At 31.2% G+C, this 25,319-nt stretch overlaps 1 protein-coding gene across 5 annotated transcripts in view; it reads left to right on the forward strand.

Annotated features, from left to right (window-relative positions):
• The window catches only part of LOC145292191 (uncharacterized), a 117,484-nt gene that overhangs the window by 57,289 nt on the left and 34,876 nt on the right, over positions 1 to 25,319 (forward strand). For all 5 annotated transcript variants that reach the window (XM_080138492.1, XM_080138490.1, XM_080138493.1 and 2 more), the window contains 6 exons: positions 11,436 to 11,539; positions 15,340 to 15,457; positions 16,818 to 16,873; positions 18,917 to 18,990; positions 21,467 to 21,563; positions 22,485 to 22,570. In XM_080138492.1, the coding sequence (XP_079994618.1) occupies positions 11,436 to 11,539; positions 15,340 to 15,457; positions 16,818 to 16,873; positions 18,917 to 18,990; positions 21,467 to 21,563; positions 22,485 to 22,570 (535 nt within the window). The remainder of the gene's footprint in view (positions 1 to 11,435; positions 11,540 to 15,339; positions 15,458 to 16,817; positions 16,874 to 18,916; positions 18,991 to 21,466; positions 21,564 to 22,484; positions 22,571 to 25,319) is intronic.

Here is a 25,319-nt window from a genome sequence, read left to right on the forward strand (position 1 = left end):
CTTTATAAAAGAGTCTACCTTACTATTTCATTCTTGTGTAGATGGAGAATATGATTCCAAGAGTACAAGAGCAAGTGATGTTATACTCTCTTCCAAGCGTCCAAGTACTCTTAAATAGTCGATCATCTATGTACTAACCTACCGTAGCTGTACAAAGCAATTTTAAATAATAATCAATTCAAAGTTATCAATTTATAATCATCTTTTCAAGAAGTAGCTAATGGATTTTAGTGACTATTATGAGCAGGGATGTTCAGTCTGTAACCAAAAGGGTTCAACTCCAACTGCTGAAAAGACTCTGACTCCAATATAAGACATTTTCATCCTTTCGTAATAATTTATATAATTCAAGCATTTTGATTCTAAAGAAGACATTACTTCATATTTAAAAAATAAAAAAAGTCTAAAGAATTGGATAACAAAAAAATTTCTACATTTTTCATCTGATTATCCACCACTACTTCCAGAGTTTTGTCTTTTTTGGTTTTTCACTTGGAAAACTATTTGGGATAATTATTTCTTTATTTTTTCTTTTTTAAAAATTTTAATACTTATCTTTTCAAACCTTTCAGCTTTGTCCTTTCCTCCCAATGGAAGAAGTAACCCATTTTCTGGTTCTTGTTTTCGCCCATCATGCTTCTACCTCTTTGCTTGGGATTTCTGCCTCCTCCTCCCTTTTTTTTTTTTTTATCTCAACAGATGCTTTCTGAAGGTTTATCAGATTTCATCTTCCCATCTGCATTTCTTTAAAACTTTTCATTCAGGATGTTTACCAATGACGCATTACAAATCATGTATCTGAAACTGTAGAGTTTGATCCTTTTAATTATTAAACCAATTTTATTTAATTAATAATAATAAGATACTTATTTCTCATATAACCATTATCAGCTGTTATTTGGAATATTTCTTGTTTATTTTTTATATAACCATTATCAGTTGTTACTTTCTATTTGGAATCATGGAAAAAGTAATTTAATATTTAAATGATGTTGTTAAAGTTTTTGGTATTTGTTGAGATAGTCGACAGATCAGTTTTTAAAATATGTCATTTTAAGCAAAAAACAATATTACATACTTAATTGTCATGTCGAAAATAGTAATATATCCCATGATTACGAAAATTCATTAAGTAGAAAGTTATTTATAGTTAAAAGTAAATTTTATAAAAAATTGGGTAAAATTGCATTTTTCTTAGATATTATAAAGTAGACGGTGAAGAGTTCAAACCCAGAGGACATAACTCAGAACACATTTTAGATTACATGTTAATAGTGACTAACATTTTCGCTTATAGTGATAGCCTTTTTTTTTTTTTATACTAAAAATACAATAGCAAATGTTCTATTTGATGGATTTTCGTAACTTTTTGATATATTACAATTTTCGACATAACAATTAAGTATGTAATATTGTTTTTGCTTAAAATGACATATTAAAAAAAAATTGATCTGTCGATTTTTTTCTTAACAAACACCACGTGTTTTTAGTTTTATTTTCCAACCTAATATTTCAGTGAGTTTGTTTATTTGTTTATGTTTTTAAAAAATGTATTTCCTAATTGTGTTACATTGCAAAACAAAAGATACAAAATGTATCTTGAAAACATTAAAATTATTTGTAATCTCTCTTCCATAAACTGATGAATAAAAAAAGCAAAAACAAAAAAACAACAACTCAAATGCAAAGGAAATAACAATACTGTGTAATTTACACAGGTACAATTAGTTCTTAACAAGAAGAATTTGAAGGATGTTCTGAGTGGATGGCTCTGTTAATCTGATGTTGACTAATCTGTTAGTTTGACGATGAGTGTTTATTGTAATCTTGTAAAATATAAAATGAAGAGTTTTTATCTGTACTTCTTTTATCAGATTTAAGTCCACAAGAAACATCTGTGTACACAACTAATCAGTCTTTTCAGTCAGTTGTAAAACATTTCTTTTTTAATCTGAAATTAGTTTAGAAAATGTAAAATTAAGAAAGTAAAAATTAAAATTAATTTCTAAAATTGATTGAATAAATTTTTTAAAATCTGTTGTGAGAAGTAATATTTGTAAGTGTGGGACTCATCCAAAAAAAAAAAAGAAAAGTTTGAAATTTTAGTATCAGATTTTGATGACTTTGTAATTATGCAAATTCAGTTGCCGATAACAACTTAGATCAATCATTGTTGTCATTTGATATTTGGATAGAAAAATGGATTTTTTTTTTCTGTTTACATCAGATGTCACTTTGTGAAAGTAATTTTCTCATTTTCATATTACGATAATTGTCTAAATAGCATAGCAAATCAATATCATGTGCTGACCAATTGATTAAAACTGAAACCAGTCTACAACCATGTTAACCATATCAAGACCAGAGCGTAGCTATCATTTTATTAATTTCAGCACCCCCCCCCCCCCCAGCAAAAAACATATTTAAAAAACTCATACTGGAAGAATGATAAACATGACATTTTAATGCTAGTTTATAAGTATAGCTAGAGCTGCTCAAAATGTCTTAAAAGAGTTTAGAGAGTAATTATTTTTATCTGGCTTTCATTCTTCAATTTTTTTTTTCTTTTTAGAAATTTTACATTTAGAATTTACTAGTAATTAACAAGAAACTTGTTCTATGTGAAATGAGATCCTTACGAGTTGCTCCACAATTGTGGCTTTATACATCATAATTTCATTTAGGAAAAAAAGGGAGGTTATTGTATTTCATTTCCAACATAATTCTATCACCAGATTTATATACGAGTGGTGTTCCAAAAGTAATGCTTCCTATCTTTTTTATTTCGCCCGAACAGATCAGAGGGGATTGCAAATTTCATTGTTTTGATGACTGAACTTTATACATTTATGACCTGAAAGTTTCATCTTTCTGTTGCAAATATTGATGGTGTTAGACTCTAAGAAAGAAACCCCTGTCATGAACATGCATCAGAAGCAGAAGTATATCATTAAATTTCAGGTAAAAGTGCAATGAGAATGGTGATGACTATGTAGAAAAATAAATTCTGGGGCACAAAAAGTTGCGCATTTTAATGGCATCACTTCTGTCTTTGTAGCTCTTGGAGTTAAAATAAATAGTGAACTTTACTTTTGGAATGACATCATACTTATGTAATCAGCAATAGTTTTAAGACCAAATTTTCACCTAAAAAATAAGGGATTGTTCATTACATTAAATACGCTTTTGAAGCGGATTAACTTTTTTTTGGGGAAATAACTCCAGACAAGGCATGAAACCACTTGAGGGAAAGAGCTTTAAAATAAATTGTCAAAAACTAATCAAAAATAAGTATTAGATGGATAGATTCTGATTCAGAAAACAGCAATTCTTCCCCCTTTGTCAGAAACATTGCTCATGGAATGTGAACACTAAAAGTACAAAATAAGAGAAATGAGTTATGAAACTGCCAAAAGTAAACCCAATATACGTGTCCTAATCTCCTTAATATATTTTTTTGTGGAAAAAGAAAACCAGAGGAATAGAACAGCAAATTGTAATTGATTTTAGGTGAAAAAACTTATCTTAAAAAGTTGCACTTTACACTAATTTGTTTTACAAAAAAAAACTGAAAGGTTTCACTTTGAACTTCTTGATCAGTAAGATGTCTTAATTTTTTTCATTGATCTCAATGGAAAGGCCTTCAAGGATTAATTTCCTTTCTACATCTTATAAAGATGATGCCAAATGAAAGGTTTTTGAACTTACATTATCAAAAAATATTTTAAAAAAAACCTGCATTTGAAGACACAAAAACATGAGCTTATAAGGTTTATTTAAGAGAAGAAAAAAAAAACAACAAAAAACTGAATATAATGAATTGGAGATAATAAATAGAAAAATGAGAGGAGTAAAATTTAAGGAGAATTTTGATATCAGAAAATCACATGAAAGGAGTATATAATAGTTGAGTATTAGATGATACAGTTTTTGAAAGAGACGAAACCAAATTTTTGTGTTGGTTGTGATTTATAAAGTACCGGTGCTCACCTTTGAGACTACATATTAGATTGAATTAAAATTATTATCTCTTTTTTTGGGGAGGGTGGGGGGTAGTATAATCATGTGATCAAAATCTACATATAAATTTGTAAGGAAAGAGGAATGGAAAATAAGGAAAGGTAAACTAATTTGAAGGTTTTGACCAAAAATTGAACTCTGAATGATTGTGTTGAGTTTGGAATTTGAATAGATTATTGACCATCTTCCAAATTCTATAGATAGTTTCTATTTTTAATTATAAAATAAAGGTGGCGCCTAAAAATTTGTCTCTTTGAGTTTTGGCAGACACATGTTCTTCATAACAATATTTTCTATGATATGCTTCTAAATAGTGTATCGCAAAATTATGATACAACCTACGATCAGTTTCAAAATAATATTTTTATTCTATTTCTTCTGACATATCATGCCTCATTTTTCCTTATACAGTTCTGCAGAAACTTTTTGTTTTCTTTTATTTAACAACTTATGCTTTAGGAAGTCAAGAAAACAAAGCATAATCAAAAATCCAAATAAACCTTTTATGCAAAATTGACACTTTTTTCCTTCCATTATCTGCAAAATATTTTTACCATTAATTCTTTCTTCATATTTCATCAAAATATATTTAAGCAGCAACCCTTCTTGTAAACATGTTTTGTTATATATGACAGACAAGGAAGTTTTAATCATTTTTCTTTTCAGTAACTTTCTATCTGCTCCCATGAGTATTATATTTTTTCTTATCAATGAAATTATCATGTTTATTTTTTTGTTAGATGTTGAGTTTCATAATTTTATTCAAACATTCTAAGGTATCAAACCTTCCTAGTGATATGTTGCATTATTCATTGGTACTTACTTGTTTCTGTATTCATGGTTGGGCTTGCTATATCCAAAGAATTTGCTGCATCCCAAACAAATGCTGACAAGGCACGGTGGTCAACTGCAGTAGCTGAAACAAATCATGGTTCCAGCAGTGAACCTCATAGAGTTAAGAGCCCAGGATCAGCTTGATATTATGTTTTATTGTTCTGAACCAGGTTTTTAACTGACCTCCACATCATCTTTTCCAACCGTGAGGAGGGGCTGGTTATTCATTGATATGAAAAATCAGTTTCACGAGAGCACATTAAAATTACATAACAAATGAAATAAAATAATAGTTTGTATTATTTGGATTAATCGGACTACTGTTCTCATGCTGAGTGTGATTTTTATAAAGTTTCGGTTGATGTAACTTCTGACCTTCTTCAGGTGTATCTTGTTGAACTCGCGAACGTTTCTGTCGAACTCGGGAATTTGAATGAAATTTCGAGCGGAACCCTTTATTTCACAGGGATATCATGCTCTTGTTCCATCAGCCATGACTGGATAGAGGTTTTAAATAATTTGCAATTGTATTTTTCGGTCACCCACACTGATGATTGAACTTTCAACCTTCAGGGGAATATCACTTTTTACAATGATTTTTCCAAGTACTCTAACCACGGCACCACGAGTTTGACAAAATACACCTGAAGAAGGTCGGAGATTACATCAACTGAAACGTTGTGAAAATCACATTCAAGATGAGAACATTAGTCTAATCCAAATAATACAAATAACTAATTCTCATCTAAAAAACTCAGAAACGTCAAAATAATATTTACTTGTCGGTTTTAATACAGTAAACATATGTTCATATATGGGTACCCCGTTTGGTTCCTTTATACATTTTTTTTCTCGGGATTTCAAAAGTGGGTGCTAGTAAAAGAGATTGCACCTTTTTCTCAAATCCACACTTCTTTATCTGATCAACCAACCCCAATATCACACACACACAACCATGGACCTGTTTATCTTGAAAGGAAAAAAAAAAAGAATCATTTGTTTTAAATGCAGCATTTTTCCATATTTAAATTCATTTGGAAAATATCTTTATCAGATGTTGATGTGTTTTTGATAAAAAGCTCAAATTTAATTATCTTTGATCTTTGTTAAAACATCTTACTAATATTAAAATTTGCTAAAATAAAATTCTGATAAACTTTATTAAAATCTTTTTCAGTAGGTGATCTATTTATAGCTAGAAAACAAAGATCAAACAAAAGATTTTAATCTTTTAAGTTAAACGAAAGTTAAATATAATTTTTTTTTGTATCAAAAGTTTAGTTTATTTTTTGTAGAAAACTGAAATGAGAGAAAATATTTAAGTGTTTAAAATGTGACAAATTTAACCCTATCAAGATCAAAGCACCACAAAATGCCTACCATTTTGACAATCTAAGTGTATGTGGTTTTCTTCCAAAAACGTGCATTAAAAATTGCATCTGCATGCATTTTCTGGAAGTAGAATGGGACCAAAAAGATGGTTACATTTAATGTTACCAAAGGAAAGCTCATTTCCTTAAACAATTATAAGAAACCTTACCAACTACTGATTACCATGGCTTATACCACCCTTTCCTGAGAGTCTCACATTCAAATTCTTTAACCTAACATTCACAGGTAGCATGAATTGGGACAAATAAATAGAAGATACTGCCAAGTCTGCTGCAAAAAGTGAGCTCCCTCTACCAGGCTAAAAATTCACATCTGCCAGGATCCTATATCTCTACAAAGTCACCATTTGTTCATGCATGACATATTGCTACATGATAGTCTTTAAAAAAGTCTCTAACTTAGTAGGTCCCATACTATCTATTAAGTTTCAGCCCCTGTCCCATCACTGGAGTGTTGCATCCCTGTGGTTGTTTTGCAAGTACTTCAATGGAATGTGCTGCAATGAATTTGCTGCTTGGTGTCTCCTCAACATAAATACCTTCAAGCAACTTGACAAACAGCAAAATCCCACCCCTTCACTACAGAGATTCCCAGGTATCAGAAAGCGCTCTACTCTAATAGCTTCTTTCCTTGAACCACTTGTCTTTGGAATTCTCTTCTTGTTCCCTGTTTCCCGACTGTACCAACATGCAGAAATTTAAATATAATTTAAACAAATATCTTGCTGCACAACTTTCTATTTAGAATGCCCCCTATAAATCTGGCCTCTAATATGGCGAGGTGCCTTGTTTTGAATAAATAAAAGTAAAACGAAGAAAAATACCTACAAAAATGGTGGTTTGTGTTTATATTATAATCTTTGGAAATATGAAAGTAATGTTGAAGCCTTTAAATTGACAAATATAAATTAATTTCTGGCTTGAAAATTAAAGTTGAAAGGAGAAAGTCAAGTATTATGGTTTAATTGTGCTTATCTTCCCCACTCCTACGCAAAAAAAAAAACACAGTTATTTATTCTTGAGTCCCTGCTGTATAAAAGTACCAATAATTGTCATGTAGATCACATTTTTGTTCATGCAGTTCTTACAGTGCATCAAATAAGTAATTACAGTCTTACAAAATGTTCATTTAAAATAGTTATAAGGGCCAAATACATCTTAAAATGAATTACTGTTGTCACATCTGGGCAGCTGCTCAGAACATCCTATCCTACTTTGAAACCTAGTAGGTGATACCCTATCCCCCCCCCCCCACCTCTTTTCTACAGAAGAGATGTCACGGACATGTCTCTGCTGTATCATTATATTCATGATGTGCTCGTCTGAGCTTCAATCTATGTCCTCCCCGCCCCCGTCAAACTTTCACAAAAAGCACTCATCTGGCTACAACTACTATCAATAATTTCCCCCACTCTCTGTGTCTAAATTCCATGAACAAAGTTTCTTTCCTAGAACTGCCTACTTGTGAAACTCTGTTCTGCTGGCCTGTTTTCCAGCTGACTCCAACAGTCATCTTCAAGTCCAATGTAAACGTTCTTGTTGAGCCATTCCCTTAAATAATCAAATTCTATCCAATTTTTACCACTAACGATCACTACACTGTTGTCTTAGTGATCACCATACACTCATTAATCCTTATCATCCTCAAATGGCTTTCAGGCCTTCATAAGTAATGACTCCCTTGTAAAAAAAACAAAACAAAAAAACTTACATAACTTATATGTACATCAAATTTATGCTGCTTTTGTAATTCCTTGTTCAGATTTATATTAATCTGATATTGATTGTCATTTGCATCCTTCAGTATTGCTGCATTCTTGAAATTGTCATTTATATCATTAATATATGCAACAAACAGAAGTGGGATAAAAAGAAAAACAAAAAGATTTCTGTCGTACACCAGATGACATCTCATACGATGAAGAATTCTTTCCTATAAGTGTGACTACTGTTTTCCAACTGGGAATGAAGTTAAAACGATCCTCCTTCACACCAATTGCAGAGAGTTGCTGAATCCACTGTGAAAAATTTCCCCCACTCTTTATCTGTGCCTAAATCAAAACGCAGATTCCATGAACAAAGCTTCTTTCTTAGAACTGCACGCCTGTGGAACTCTGTTCCGTCTGCCTGCTTCCCACCGGACTACAACTTGGATGTGTTCAAGTCCAACGTTAACAAATTCCTAATGAACCGCCCCCTTAAGTAAACACTTCATCAAATCTCCACACTAACGTAATGTACTTGCAATAACCCTTATCCTTGAGTGGCTTCCGGGCCTTGATAAGAGGTGATCACTGTGTAAAAAAAAAAAAAAGTTTTGCCATAAGCTTTTTTTAAAAGTCTGAAGAAAGTCAAGATAGATGGCATCACCTATTAGATGGTCTCGGTGGTCCGAGTGATGTCCTCGGAAAACTTGATAAGCTGATCACAACAACTTGGGAATTCATTGCGAAGGTCATACGAGGCTAGGAGAGCTTCAGATGCTCCAAGGCGTTTCTCTTGGCAATACTAATAATGTTATATAATAATTAGACTTTAGTTGTAATATTAATGTTGTAAAAACATCACGGGTCTTGTGTATTCCATTTATTTATTTTATTAATCGATTTTGTTCGATTCTCAGTGGTGCTAGTACCAGATCAGACTGTCTGAAAATATTGGCTTTCTGGCCTAAAATGCACCAAAAATTGATGTAATTGTTTTTTTTCCTTTCCCTTTGAAAAACTCAATCATGTTCTGCAAAAATAAAAACAGTTTTTCTCTACAAACCAAAATAAACTCCATGAATAAATATTCAAAGATATAAAGAATTTGAAGCACAACTTTTCCAAAACTATTAGATTTGACATTGAATAACTTGAAAACAACTGATATGTATGGGCACATACCTTTTAAATTTAACATGGGTTACTCAAACTGTACACACACATACACACATTACACACATCTTCAATACACACCAGTTACCTGCCCTTGTGATAATCCTTGTTTTGTTCAACAGGTGGCGTTCTCTACTTCCGTTTTTCTCTCTCTCGATCTTCCTCTTTCGATTTGAACTTCGAATGTGAGTGGATACAAATTTTGGACGCGCCCCGGCAGGGCGTTTTCCTTCTCCAATGTAGGATTGAATACTTGTGTATGTCTTAACAAACTCTTATACACACAATAGACTTCCGATGTATACTTCGACAACCTCTTGTATACGCTCACACACGCAACAAACAATTTACTACATACATGCTAGTTCATATACATACAAACACTTTGTAATGTTCGTAACCTTTCTGTGTGAATAAATATTTTCTGTATATATGTATATAGCTAACTGTTTCAGTGTGCTTGATTCTAGATCTTCTTTCTTAATCATACTTGGTAAACTTATCTTTATTCTTAGTAATATTCAGTGTCTCCCCAACAAGTAGAGACCACCACATATGGCATAAAACAAAACAACCAAACTAAATATCATAAATAAATATTTGATGATACAAAGAACTTTAAGCATAAAAACTTTTTTCATAATCACTTGATATGGCATTAAACAACCTGAAAAGGATTGATATGCCATAAAACAAAACAACCAAACTAAACACCATGAATAAATATTTTAAGATATAAAGAACTTGAAGCATAAAACCTCTTTCCAAAATTACTTGATTCTGCATTGAATAACCTGAAAAGGGTTGATATGCCGTAAAACAAAACAGCCAAGTTGATGAATTCGCTGCCCTTGGCAAAAAAGGCATTCAATTATGTTGATTTCCAAGATGAACTAACATATCAAATAACATTTGTTGTCTATCGTTACCAACATGGACAACATCTGGCTACTTTGTACCTATTTTTAGATATTGTGTTAACTAGATGCAGTTGGAATCTGTCATTTTAAATAAAAAAATTTTTAAGCTGAGTAAAAGGTTTTAGACAATGTGTATTTTGTTTATTATGTAACACTGCCCTTCTTTTTATAAAAAAATTCTGTTTAAAAGTTCTAATTATTATAAACAAGACTATATGGTATTTATGTCATTGTTTAATATTATTAGTTCAGAGTCAAGTTAGCAAAACATACTAGATTATTAGGGCAAGTATTTGTTCAGAATTCCCCCTATATTAAAAAAAAACAAAATAAAAATAAAGAAGAGTCTGTATGAAGTATGTATCGTGATGAAAAGAAAATTCCGTACACCAAAAATCAAATAAGTTTTTATTTTGTTTTCACAAAGGAGTCACCATGAGGAAGGGAAGACATTGGAAAAACACAAATTTGCTTAAAAATGATTTTTTTTTTTATAAAAATGAAAATACTTGATCAATTTATGTGCATTTTTGAAATACAATACTTTCTTTCTGTCACGGGTATATACATTATACAGATTTTTCTTTATTATTGTTTTTTTAATGTGAGAAAATTCTGGACAAGCACTTTAACTCAAAAATGTCTTTTTTATTTTTTTTAAATAACTAGTTTCTGCTAGTATTATACGACATTCATAAATCTAAATATATCACTTTTGCAAGATGAATGTTAAAAATTTTGAATGAAAGCAAATTATTGTACCTCTCCCTTCAAGTATTAACTTTTGAAATAGAAACAAAATGCACCAAAATAAAGACAAATCTTAAATTTCATGAGAAAATAGTCAACCAGCAATATTTATTCTCAACATCTTTTAGATATTGTCATCACCTTGGTTGTTGGATTATTCATAATGTTTTGGTAGTTGTACTCTCCAGCCTTTTTCAGGTGACTTTTGTTATGACCTGTAATCTTCAGGGAATTCCTAGGCTTTAGTGCAGATTTTTAAAGTGGATGCTACCTTGACGTTTGAGTTCAATCCCTGGTGAAAAAATTTAAGAGAAATGAACTGGTAAGATTTCTCAAAAGATGTAAAATGTAGAATGAAAGTAGTTTGTGCCAGTACACTTCAAAATGGTCAACTATGGGTATCTGAAGAAGGCTGGTGCAACATGTAAAGCAACGAATTATACCTCATCTCAGAAATATTGTCAAATAATTTTACTCAATTGTATTAATTTTGAAACGAAAAATGACATCTCTCTGGTTGTTCTTGTACATTTCTTTGTTCATTTTGTTTTTATATCTTGAAATCAACTTATTAAGTTGTTTGTACCGTTTCATATGAAGTTTATTTTGTTTTGTTACTATTACTGGTTTTATCTCTTCAGAAACTTGCAGAAATGTCTGAAATTCTTCAACATCGCGAAAACAAACTTGTACAGCTGAGTCGGGAGAACAATGATCTTCTAGAAAGCAACAGTATTCTTCGGAAGTGAGTAATACAACAATGTTCATGTCATTTACAATGTTTTCTTACCAATTCTAGTGATCCTGTGTTTGACCTTAAACTACATCCGGTTGTGAGGCACCAATTGGTGAGTTTTGGGAAGTTTTGTTGGGGTCACGGGTTACTTGCCAGCTAAGTTAAATAAACTTATTTCATTTTAATTTCTACATTTTGTTTAATGGAAATCTTGCCAGTGGACACGGAGGGGAAAGTCCCTTTTGATTAATACTTATATAATTCCAATTTAATACATAAAAACTTTACATAAAAAAAAAACTAGTCTTCATTTTAAAATGCTTCTTGTTTTGGAATCGTTTTATTTAAAAAAAAATATATTAAATTAAAAAATATTTTTTTAGTCTTTACTTTGAAATGTTATTTTGTTTAAAAGTGAAGACTATTTTTGTTATGTAAACTTAAAAAATATATTTGTTATACTATAAAACTATTCTGAAAATAAAAAAGCATTTAAAAGTAATGACTAGTTTTTTTTATGTAAACTTTTAAAATATATTTATATTATATATAACCATTCTGAAAAAAAAGAACATTTCAAAGTAAACACTAAAATGTACTTTTTGATTGTAACATTTTTTATTAAAAATAAAACCGTTGTGAAAAGAATCATTTCAAAGTAAAAATTAGTTTTGTTTTTTTTATTTTTAAAATTAAACTGGAATTATGTAAATATTAATCAGGAAAGACTTTTTCTTACAATACACTGACATGACTTCAGCTAAACAGAAATCTAAAGTCAAAATTAAATAATTTTATTAACCTAGTTGCTTTTACTTCCAGACCTACTATAATGTGTGGTAGTAATTGTCAGAGTTCAACTGCCAGGTTAATTACAATCTCTTATTTGCAGACTATTTGGTTAATTTATAAATATTTGAAAATATTAAAAACTTGAAGCAATTTTTACCAAAATTATTTAATTAAGCATCAAATAACTCACAAAGGGTTGATACAACATTAAATGATATAAACCAAACTTGTTCTGGTGCTTTATAAATTCATCAAATCTTAATAAAATATCTTTATACTGAGTCCATGTATTTTAAGATTTTATTTTAAAGTAATACAATACTTTTGAATAAACTTCAAATGAAAAAATGATTGGCTTAAAAATATAGATTTTATTTAACAATTTACTTATAATAAAATAAACTCATTGACTAAAAAAAAATGTTGACAGTTTAAATAAAAAAGAGACTCTTTCAAAGATTGCTGATTCTTAACTCTGACTACCCACTTCACACGTGTGGAATGTTGACTGAGAAACTCCACTTTCTACTTCAGAGGGTAGAAGTCAATTTGGAAAGTTCGACACCTATTGTGATATAACCACGTGTTAACCTCTATCTTGACAATAAACATCAACCCCAATGTTGTTTCTGTAGTCTTGTTCTCCTCCATCTTCTGTTCTGGCTGTGTTGTTGTCTCTCACATTGGCAGGAACATATCGAGGAACATGCACAGGTTCAGTTCACAAGTATAAAAGATAAAACACAAAACAAAGAAACAAACTGCAAATATCAGATTTAAAAAAAAAATTTTTTTATTGATGCTCCACCCCAAACAAGGCACAGGACCACTTAGCCATGAGGGGATTTTTTTTTTTTTACACAGTGATCACCACTTATCAAGGCCCGGAAGCCACTCAGGGATAAGGGTTATTGCAAGTACATTACGTTAGTGTGGGGATTTGATGAAGTGTTTACTTAAAGGGGCGGTTCATTAGGAATTTGTTAACATTGGACTTGAAGACATCCAAGTTGTAGTCCGGTGGGAAGCAGGCAGACGGAACAGAGTTCCACAGGCGTGCAGTTCTAAGAAAGATGCTATTTGGAATCAGATCTGCAAGGATACTATTTATGGAGTTGGGCAGCGAGACATCTACTCACATTACACTTGAATTTCTGCATGTCTGTATAGTTAGGAAAGCAGAGATCCGGGAGGGAATTCCAAAGTGCAGCAGTCTAAGGGTAAAAGTTATTTGAGTAGAAGGCTTTAAGTCATCTGGGGATTTCTACAGTGTAGGGGTAGGATTTTGCTGCTTGTTGGGTTTATCGGGGGTATTGTCATCGATGGGGGTACTAGTGCTAGGAGCTTGTCAGAGCACTTGCCATTAAACAGCAGTTCTGGGTATGTGTGTGACACCATCGACTTTCTGAACAATAAGGTCTACATCAACATATTCTATCGGGGCCATGTTCGTCAATTGATATCAGGTTATCTTGATCTGCTGTGAGCCACAACTTGTGTTTAATTGTCGAATTGAAAACTCTCCTCAACTGTTGCAAAACAAAATATGTTCGTGAACTGGCCCTAATTATCTTAAACTTCACTATTACTCTTAAAAGTGACCATAAACTCTTACCATATTGATCTCCTTTATCCCAATCACTGTTACACCCTGATTAACAAACCCCATTTAAGCTCTCTTTTGTGTGCCCTGATGAGTAACTTCCTATACCTTTGTTCTGCTAATAAACTTGTTTCCTCTTTTTTGTTATATTGTTTTCCTTTTTTATTTTTATTTTCTCACACTTGGAGACAGGGTGCATTGATAGTATCACACTATATCCTTCATTTGCTTAAAAGCATCCTACCCCTAACTCTTGCAAAAATTGTCAACCAACTCAGGAATCAGTTTAAAAATATAAAAAAAATCTAACACTTACTCCTGCAAAAAAAAAAAAAAAAAAAAAAAAAAAATTAACTTGACCCGTTCAAAGAGTAAAAAGATTGAGAGATACTTGTTTTATCATGGCCGGTGATGCTCACTTGCTAATGTGAAATTTATCTTTCATTCAATTTTGTGCTTAAATTTGTAGATACTAAAATTTAGCATGAAAATATAAAATGATCCAACATGTTAGGTTTGTTTGACAGCATATTAATCCTTTTCAGGTCATTTAATGTCAGAACACAGCACATCTATTATCAGTAATTCTATACAATTAGTTGAACATGAACCACATTTTTCTTTTCTCTTTTTACAGAAAATAAATTAGTCTTTTATTGCTACACAATTTTCAAATCACTTTTAAACGAGAACACATTATAGAAAGTTCAATAGAAATATTGTAAATATAAAATATAAAGTAAAGCCAGCTTGTTTATGTTTTTTTTTTTTTTTTTTTTTTGAATTGTAACCTGATACATATGACTTCAGTATTTAATTCTCTTTCAACATAATCAAAGGCAGAGCAGGTTCAACTGTTATTGAAATACAATGTTTTTTAAAATCAGTTTTATCAAATACATACTTAATCCTGATTGATATTTTATTTTTGCTTAGTGATATGCAGAGAAGGGAAGGAGGTGCTTTTCTCCTGAAGAAATGTGTACTCATACCACCACTCATGAATAAAAGTGGAACAAATTTAGTAACTAATGTTTTTGTTGATACTTTATTATTAATTCATGCTTCAGTTTTGCTTGAAATAGGAATTGTAAATTAAATCCTCTTTGTTAATAAATTTGTGTGATCACTTCTATGGACCTCTCCCTCCGTAGCTGTGAACACATAAAAAGTCATTATTCATTTCTAAATTCTGTTATAAAAATTTCATTCATACGAGGAAAGACAATACACTCTCTAAAAAAAAAAAAAAATACTGTTTTTCTGTAAGACATATTTTGATTGGCTAATCAATATAATTTATGACAGATTTGACCAAATAGTGGCCAGATGTTATCTAGTTTGGCAAGTTAGGTAGAAACGCTTTTAAAATCTTTCATTTATCATATTTTTTTGTTTTTTTTTCATTTGTTAGCCAACTTGTCCAGTGTGAAGAGACGCGTGAATCAGAAATGGCTGACATCAATATACTAACGCAAGAGTTTACCATTCGCCTCGGAGAATCAGAGAAAAAACTACAATCTGTTCTTAAGGTACAGACAATATTCAGAGCTTTATGTACAATATATATCCTAAAACATATGGAATTGTAATGCATGAAAGAAATTTAATTAATCTTGAAAAAAAAAAAATGACAATATATATTTCAATTAAAGCTTAATGTAAATTTAAGTAAAGCTCTGAGAATATTTTTATCTTATCATCATCTTGTTTGTCATTGCGTCCATTTTATATGTAACTGGTCGGGAGACCTGGCGTTGCTGGGATTGAATGAGAATTAACAAATATTCCACACTTCTAATACTTTCATTGTTATCAAAATTGGTGAAAGCACCCATTTTTCAATCAAATTGATTAATTACCTGCTCTATATACACCAGGAGGAAGCTTCACATGCTTCCCTGCAGTGACTTAATCCATAATACATTGTAGTCTACATTGTGCTGTAGAGAATCTACTGTTGATTTTAAAATCATTTTTATATGATGGCTTGAATTAAAGTTTAAAATGTAAAAGTCAAGTATCATGGTTCAATTGTGCTCTAAGTAGAAACATTCATTTCGAAAGCATCCCTGTCATATCAAAGAACCTACTGTTGATTTTATATCCCTTTTCTTTTTGCAGTGATAGCTTTTCAAATGCACTTGTGATGTTAGGCTGTATAAAGGTGTTAACTTTGGTCAAAATCAAAAAATGTTCTTTCTTTAATCATATTTTTTTATCATTAATTTTTAATATTCATCACAAGCATTATAATACAAAACCTATCTAAAAACGTTCCCAGAGACATAAAGTACATTTGTGTGAAAATTGAAAAGTATTAGCAAACAGCACATCCTTGACGAATGCTAGACCATAATTTGAAGGGTTCTCATCATACATGCGTATGTGGAATCATTAAGCAGTAGTATACTTTAAAATAACTAAGAAGTTTAAGTTGAATACCATCTATTTGCATAACATTCTAGAGGGTGGAGGCAACAAATTTGAATGCAGCAGGAAAAAAAAATGAATGAGTTATCACCCTTTATTCTTAATTAGTTCTGCCATCAAGATCCGGTGATAAGATTAAAAATCGATAAATATGAAATATATTAGTTCATTGTTTCTTTTTGCAATCCTCTGGGTACACTGATTTAAAATTGTTTTGGTGTTTAGGGTTGCATTATCTAGGAATTAAGTGAAAAGCAGATACATGGATAATCTTCGTTTTTCTTTTTTATGGAGAAGCATAATTTGAACCAAAATATTTGACTATTATAATTTTAATTGACTTGAATAATCTTTGTTTTGTTTTTTTTCTAAAATGTTTTCATAAATTTGAATAAACTTAATATGAACATTTATTGACTCATAATACCATTTTATTTGAGAAGAAAACTTTATTTTTAGGAGAAGGAAACTCTAAAAGTACAGTTGCAACAAATATTAGAAGAAAATTCTCAAAAGTAAGTAATTTTTTTGATACTTACATAATATTATTCCCCCCCCTACCCTGTTCAAATAATAAAGCTTGGAATTTATTAATTAGAGATTAAATAAAAAAATTTAATTGATTGCTTTCAATATGATCTGTTGAGAGACGGGGCTGTTGTTTAAAAGATTTGAAACCGATGATGTAACATAAAAAACATAAAAAAAGCAACCTCACCACATCAATGAACACTTCCTTTTCAATATTCAATGTATTTTTCATTTAGTTTTTCAAATTTTGATTATTTAATGCATTTGTAGATGCATGCCTTAAAATCACTTTTTTATAGTTTGTATTTTACAATGAAATGCAATTCCGCTTCATGTCTGATGCTATATTCATTTTGTAGGAGAAATATATTAATGTGGACAATATGTGATGATAACCTTCTGTCTAATGAGACAATGGCATTCTGTATCTAATCTGATACAGCATCTGCTGTGGTTATAAAGTCGAAGATGGAGTTGCCTCTCTGGATGCAGACCTGGGCAGGTGATAAGGAGACCTACTTCTCTGCATTGGAACAAAGTTTGACAGAAAGGCAAACCAATATGGCCAGAACCAGCACAGATGCAGAAGTTGTTGGAAAAATGTTGCAGTGCTTCAGCACTCCAAACTGGATTTTTTGTCAAAGATTACTGTCTTAACCTTTGACTTTGCCAAGGTATCCACAAGGCAGTGGAGCTATTTGCCCATAGCTGGTGAAAATTTGAAAATATTTCCAATTTTGACAAAAATAATAGAGATCCTCATCATAGTTATGATTGTATCAAAATAAAAGTGAAATCCTTAAATTCTACTTAAAAAGACTCAGGTGAAAGAAATATTAATTTTGTAATGGTGAAAATTTGTGGACAATAGGCTCTCATTGATTTGGAAAAGCCCTTTGACAGTTATACAGGATGTACCATGGTGGGTGATGCAGTAATGTAGTCTAGAGGAATGGCTTATATGGCTAGTACAATGTATGAGGGTCGTTCCAAAAGTAAAGCCTCCTATTTTTTTTAACTTAAAAAGTTGAAGAACTATGAAGATGGGAGTTATACCATTAAAATGAGAGACCTTTTGTGCTCCAGAAGCATTTCTGCTTCTGAGGTTGCTTTCTTTGAGCTTCACGCTGTCAATATCTGCAACAGTAAGATGAAACTTTCAGGTCATGAATGCATAAGTTCAGTCATCATAGCAATGCAATTTTCAATCTCCTCTGATCGATTAATAGGAGGCATTAATTTTTGGAACGGCTGTTGTATGCAACCAATTCTAGAAGCTGTGTGCATGTAGATGATGTACATACAAATGACTTTGGTCTAAAATTTGGTGGTCAGCAGGGCTCAATGCTCAGTCCTCTCCTATTCATTGTTGTTCTTGAAGCTATTTTCAAAGAGTTCAGTAGAGAATTTCCATGGCCTAGTAATCACTGCAGATACAATTGAAAATGTAGAAAAGTGGCATGGACATCAAAGAACTAAGGATGAATCTATCAAAAAAACAAGAGTGACAGTCAGAACTACAAAATTTTTAAAATTCTGATCCATATTCATGTGCTGTGTGTAGGAAAGGATACAATGCAGTCTATGTGCACAATGTGTACAAAACAATATGTTGTGGCTTGTCTGAAAATCAAGCACCAGACCCTGACTGTAAGTGTAGAAGGTGTATGGCTTGGCATGCCCACTTGACTACCAATTGTGCACTGAGGTGAAGTTGGATGATAACCCTCTCAAAATGGTGGCCTCCTTTTTTTATCTTGGAGATATGTTGAATATTGGAAGTGGTTTTGGGTTTAGCTCAACCATTAGGATAAAGTCAGCATAGGTTAAGTTCTGTGAACTGTTGCCAGTTGTCCCTCTCTGATGCTATGCACGCCCTATCCAGTATATTTTTCTTTCTTTTTTCTATAATTTTTGTAAGCCTCTGTGGACTCCTGCACAAAATATCATGTATGTATTTGCAGGAGACATACATTTGAACAGGACAATTAAAAGTGTTTTTCACCATTGCTGTTTTTATTTTTCAGCCGAAACCTCGATGCGAATTACCAATCGATGATCAAAGAAAAGGATGAACAAATTAGTGAACTTTTAAAAGAAGGTTAACTTTTTTTGCCTTCTATTTCTATTAAGTAGTTTTTTTTTTAAATGAAATGATTTGTTTTTAAAAAATGTAAATGTTTTTGCCATTGTGTTATATACAGGGTGACCCCCAAAAAACGGGCCCCAACTCTAATTAGGCCCCGTTTCTTAGTATTTTGTCCAAATGAAATTAAACTTTGGTCATAACTAGTTTATTATATTCAAAACATCACATCAAAACACTAGGGTCTTTGGCCTTTTTTTCTTCGTTCTACAGCATATGTTCTAGATATACTTTCTATGTTTTTTGTTTTTTTTTGGATCACCCTGTATTAGGACCCTATGCTGGCAAGTAGAAATTATCTTAACTAGTATGAATTTTGGCAAGGATCACATTAGTACATGTCAGGATTATCTGGTGGCAAACAGAAATCGATCCAGTCCAGCTAACATGATTGAGGTGATGGTTCAAAAGTCAACTTCCTATGTTATATGTCTGCTGCAGCCAATTATCAAATATGTTTTTCAGACTATATAATTTCTAAAAATCAACCTTTGTCATTTCTCGATATATACACTTGTTGATGATAATAAAACACATGCAGTTGGTTATAAAAATATTTTGTTTATTCAAAATAACCCTTTCAGTTTTCGAATGACAGTTTTGACATTAATGACAGCGTGCGGGCTGAGGTTAATGTGTGGAGAAAAAGTGTGTTGTTTCTTGCGGTCGTGGTCGCTTTCTCTTTTTCTCTGTTGTTTGCCATCTCTTTTATTGGCCAGAGGGGCTTGCTATAAAATTTCCGCATGGGAACATGTGCTTCAATTGCCGTTTTGAACCAATCAGTGGTCTCATTTTCACACTGTTCAGCAGCAAGTGAAAAGATATTTCCTCATGGGGCGTCTCTGATGAGATCCCTAATGGCTTCCCAGTCAGCCTTTTTATAATATCTTGTTGTTTTGAGCAATGGCTCTTCAGTTTTGACTCTAGAGTTGAGGGTGATTTCAACCATTGTCATTGCATGATCAGCGTTCCCAAGTGGGCTATGGGCATTCGTTACACAATCATCGGGAACTGTGGTTGGAAACAGATCTAGAAGTGATGCGCATTGTTCTTGCTGGTCTGGGAAACGGGTTGGAAACATAACCATCTGTGATAGGAAATGGGATATAGAGAAGCTATCAGCTGCATCTGTGTAAGCAGAAAATCCAAGCCAGTTGTTGTGGACATTGAAGTCACCAAATACATGTACTTGTGCACTAGTGTCGAGGGAGAGTGCTGTATCTATGCTGTCAGAGACTTTGTTTATTAGGGTACAGTCCTGGGTCGAGGGAGAACCATAGAGAAAATAAAAGTAACTAATGTTATTTTGCTTTGTATAAAGATAAAAGCCCTGAGTTTTTTTGGATGTTCAAACATCATCTTAAAACTACAGATATCTGTATTAGACAAAGGTTATTTATAGTGTTCACTTTCAGTCATTTCCAAACCCAAAAGTAAAATTACAAAAAAGTTCTGGGCCAAACATTTGTAAGATACAAAGTTTAAATAACACCGAATTGTTCATATCTTTTCTGATGTGATTATTGTGTAAGTGAACACACTTAAGACGTTTTGCCTTTAATGTCAGTTTATTAAATTTTTTAAAGAGTTTTTGCTATTATTGTTGTAATATTGAACACTACTAGTTGTAACCTGTGTTGGCCTACCCTCAAAGTATGAAAGTCTCATTATTGATTAGATTTGTTGTATGTTTAATTCAACAAACTTGTACATTATTTAAATTTAGCAAATTTGACACATGAACAATGTTGTAGTTTATAGATTACGTTGGAAATCTTTGCAATTATTATTGTGATATCTAAACTAATAGTTCTAACCTGTATTGCCTGAGTATTATTTAACCAGCCTCAAGGTAGTATTTATTGCATTTTTTTTCCATTATTTAGATTCAACAAATTTGACACCTGGACAGTGTTGAGTAAATATGCTAGTAGTTTATGAACTAAGATAATTGGTGTTATGGCATATTTACTGGGAGAAGCAACTTTCCATTTTGAAAGTTGTCTGCAAGATCCGAACGAAAATGTAGGTCAACATAATATCTGAAAACTGATTATTTTCATTGAAATATTTTTATTTGCATAAATTTTTTTTTTCAATAAATATAATATTTTTAAAATAAATTAAATGTTTATTTACAAAAATAATTAATACCAGAAGTAAGTTTTTGAAAATTTTGATAAAATTAAAAATAAAAATTAAATAAACATATTTCTATGAAAATATTCACTTTTCATGTATTCTTATGTGTTGACCTATGTTTTCATGAGGGTCTTCTGATTATTGTACACTGTTCAATAAGGATGACTTACAAAACAGGAAGTAGTTTTTCTCAGTAAATATGTCGTTACACCAGATAATTAAGTTAGAAATCTTCATTTTTTTTTTTTTTTTATTAATTCTTCTTTTTTTTTTAAACTTGACTTTGCAGGGGAAAAGTTATCCAAGCAGCAGCTGCAAAGTAATAATATCATAAAGAAATTAAGAGTTAAAGAAAAAGAAAGTGATTCTCTCCTCTCCACTCAAAAGTAAGTTTTTTTTGTTTGTTTTTTTAGTTAAAATCAGGTTCTGTTCATCTTTGTTTATATTCTCTTTGTCAGCTGATATTGGTGTTTCACAATGAATACCATGGAAAAGTCACTTCTGATTAATGTCTACCAGTTTTAAAATATTCTGTTATTCTGAAAAACAGCCATGTTCATTTGCATATTTTAAAACTGGTAAATATTAATCAGAAGTGACTTTTCCAGGGAATTCTTTGTGAAGCACAAATATCAGCTGACAAAAAATGAAAACAAAGACAAATGGAACTTGATTTTAACCATTTTTTTTTTTTTCACTTGTTTTCTTATTTTTTATAACTTTGCTATGTCGGTTGGACAATCAGTTTGCCTTTAACATTGAAAGTTGAGTGAATGGATTCTACTTGAAAATTTAAAGGCTGATACTATTTGTTTCATTGCTTTTATGAATAAAACACATTTTCCAAATGAAGATAAATATTTATATTACTTTTAATTTTCATTATTTCTTTTTCATAATTTTTTTTTTTTCAATAAATTACAACTAATGATAGTTAATAAATGAAATGTTCTTTTGCAAAACTAGTATGCAAATATTGGAAGGTTTAATTTATTAATTTTATGAATGAAACATTTTCTCAATGAAGACAAATACTAATGTATTGGGGTTAATTTTCATCAATTTTTTTATGTTGTAAAAAATTTATTCAATAAATAACTAATAACAATTAATTAATAAAATATTATTCAAAAGTGATATGCAAATATCAGGAAGTTTCATCTGATATCCTGTTGGCTTGACAGGCTGAGAGGAGGCTCAGAGTGTTTTTACAAATAGTTGCGATGAAGACTTCTTTTGCAAGATTTGATGAGTAAATACTCGTCCTGATATCGATTCATTTTTTGTTTTTTCTTTTTTTTCTTTAGAAAAAAGCTTGAAGAACAAAAGAATGAACTTGATCGTTTAAAAGTTGTCTTGGATTCAAAAGAAGACATGGATAAAAAACAAACAGGTTCGTTATTTGTGCTGTGAACTAATCATATTTTGCTGGCATTGCCTAGGTAGAGACATTGTCAAGATAAGTGTTTAGAGAAAACTAATTAAAAATCTAGAGCCATGTTTACAATTTAAAAAAAAAAATTGATTTTAAAAAGTTTGTTTTCTCCTATTTTACTGTTGATTTCAATATTTGTAATTTGATTGGCTCCAACCTTTCTTCTTCTTGGCACCCTTACTCTCACAGATGTTATGTTGCTAGTCTCAGTCTTTTTTATATGGCATGTGTTTTTCAGAATTGTCTGATCTATTTCCTGCTTCCTTTGTTCCAGCACATTTAATTTATTAGTCTAGTGGTCGCCATCAAGTCACTGTTTTAATACCTCATTATAATATGGCTTTCTATTCCAGTAGCTTCTTTCCAAGAACTTCAGACTCTCTATAGCTTTGCTCTTTTCCAAACTAAGGCTGAGGCATCTCCTGTTTTGGTGATGATCATCCTTTGCTCTTGTTAGCACTTTACATCAACTTGTTAGCACTTTACATCAACTGACTACATGCTTTGTATGGAACTATTTCTATTAATAAGAAATTCTATTAACAGTAAATAAAAAATGATTCATTATGTATTGATGAAAGTTACATATAGAAGAGAAACACGCACACACACACACACACACACACACACTATCTTGTCTGATAGTTTTAAGATGGAGTTTACGAATTATCTCTTGGAAGTCAGGTTTAACAATAATTAAAACATTCAATTTTATGTGATACAAAGCTAGTCATGTTTACGATTTGTCCAGAAAGATATATTAAAAAAACAAAAATAAAAAATCTGTATGATGTATGTGCTCATGGCAAAAAAAAATGTTATATTCCAAAATCACATAAATTGATCAAGTGGTTTTATTTTTATAAAGAAAATCATTTTTAAGCAATTAATGGGAACTCATAGACATTACAACATTACTTGCAAGTTTGGGATTATTGTTGAGTTATCTCTCTGGTTATTTAAGATTTTTTTTCAAAACAGCGATGCGAGACAGATGCTCCTTCAATACTCATAAAATTTGATAAAACTAATTGATTAATTTACATCATTTTTGGAATATGATATTTTCATTCTATTGAAGGCATGTACATCAAAGATTTTTCTGAATTTTTAGTCCCCTGACAAAAGGAGGTTGGACCTATAAATTCACCCTTGTCCGTTCGTCTGTCCGCAATTTTCTCAATAACTATGCCTTGGAATTTTTTGAAATTTTGCACAAACATTAAATATAATATGAGTAAAAAAAGTAACAGAACGGATTTTCTGGGAAAACTCTGGTTGCCCCCTAGGAGTGCCTTTTGGGTTAAAATGGCTAAAATTGACACTTTTGTGCTTATTAAAAAAAAATTGATGACTTGGATTTTTATAAAACTTTCTGAAAAGTCATAACTAAGTGATTTCTATATAATTTTGTTTGTCTATACTTCGCGATAACTCTTGGGTGTGCCCCATGAGCTCTTTTAGGGCTAATAAAAACACTCCATTTTTGGGACCATTTTACCATATTTGTCCCAAATTTTCTGCGTATATTTATTTAGCGGTTTTGCATGGTGCTGTAGCATTACAAGCGTATGCTGTATTTTCGTGGATATCGGCAATATTACATACCTAATGTGCTTCAACAAGTCATATCTTTTTTATTTGTTGGTCAATTTTTAAAAGCTGGACAGAGAATAGAATAAGCATTCCAATGATGTTAATTTATTCTTCTTTTATGCATCAATGTTTTTATGCTCCAAGTTAAAAATGAAAAAAATGGTAAAAAATGATGACGACACAAAGAGAAACTTTTTTTCAATGTTTACATTTCATACGTTATGTTTGGATACATATGCGTGGGGTCAAATTTGATTGGATATGTCTGAAATTTTACAGGCTATATAAGCATAGAAGTTCATCTCTGCTGGATTTTGATTTATATTACAACCACAGGAAGCAAAGTTCAAAACGAAAGCAGAAAAATCAGTTTCATTTTTTATTCTGAGTTCGTCAATTTAAAAAAATTATTTTCAAGTTTTTTAAATTTGATTTCCAAACAATACTATTTTGTTGTTTTTAATGCTTTTAGTACACATGCACTAAAATCGTTAAAAAACAACAAAATGTACAAAGTACATGCGTTTCTCATTGTATGTATAACTTCTTACTTGTACTTAAGGTAGAATTGTGTTTTTCAGTGGCAAAAAAAAACAAAAAGAACAAATAGATAAAAATAAAAAGTTACTTGTGCACTTATGTTACCATGCTGAAATAATAACATTATTATTTAGAAACCCATTAACATGGAGAAGGAAGGGTGTTTTGTTAACTATTCTGTACTTTCACCTAACAATTGAATAAAATATATCATGAAACTTGAATTTATTTTTATCTCATTGTCAAGACCATTTTTTCGAATCTGTAAAACAAATCTTTTTTTTTTTAACTGAGGATATCTAAATAATAATAATAATAATAAATAGGCGGTTCAATAAAGAATTTCATTGTGATGCATTTTGTAAATTTATATGTTGTGTCCACCTTAACATTTTTCTTTAAAATGACTACCTTTTAAGGTTTTCGGGTATGCTGAAAACGAATATCGCATTTAAATTTTCCACAAATTCATTTCTTATGTTATTGCTGGTGGATATCTTGGTACGTGCGTTTGTGCATAGTTTTTTTGGATTACATTTGCACGCTCGCATGTACCAAGATGGCCACCAGC

Source organism: Euprymna scolopes, chromosome 13 (genome assembly GCF_053919585.1).
Source record: "Euprymna scolopes isolate OS-2025 chromosome 13, ASM5391958v1, whole genome shotgun sequence".
In the NCBI taxonomy this organism is placed as follows: Eukaryota; Metazoa; Mollusca; class Cephalopoda; order Sepiida; family Sepiolidae; genus Euprymna; species Euprymna scolopes.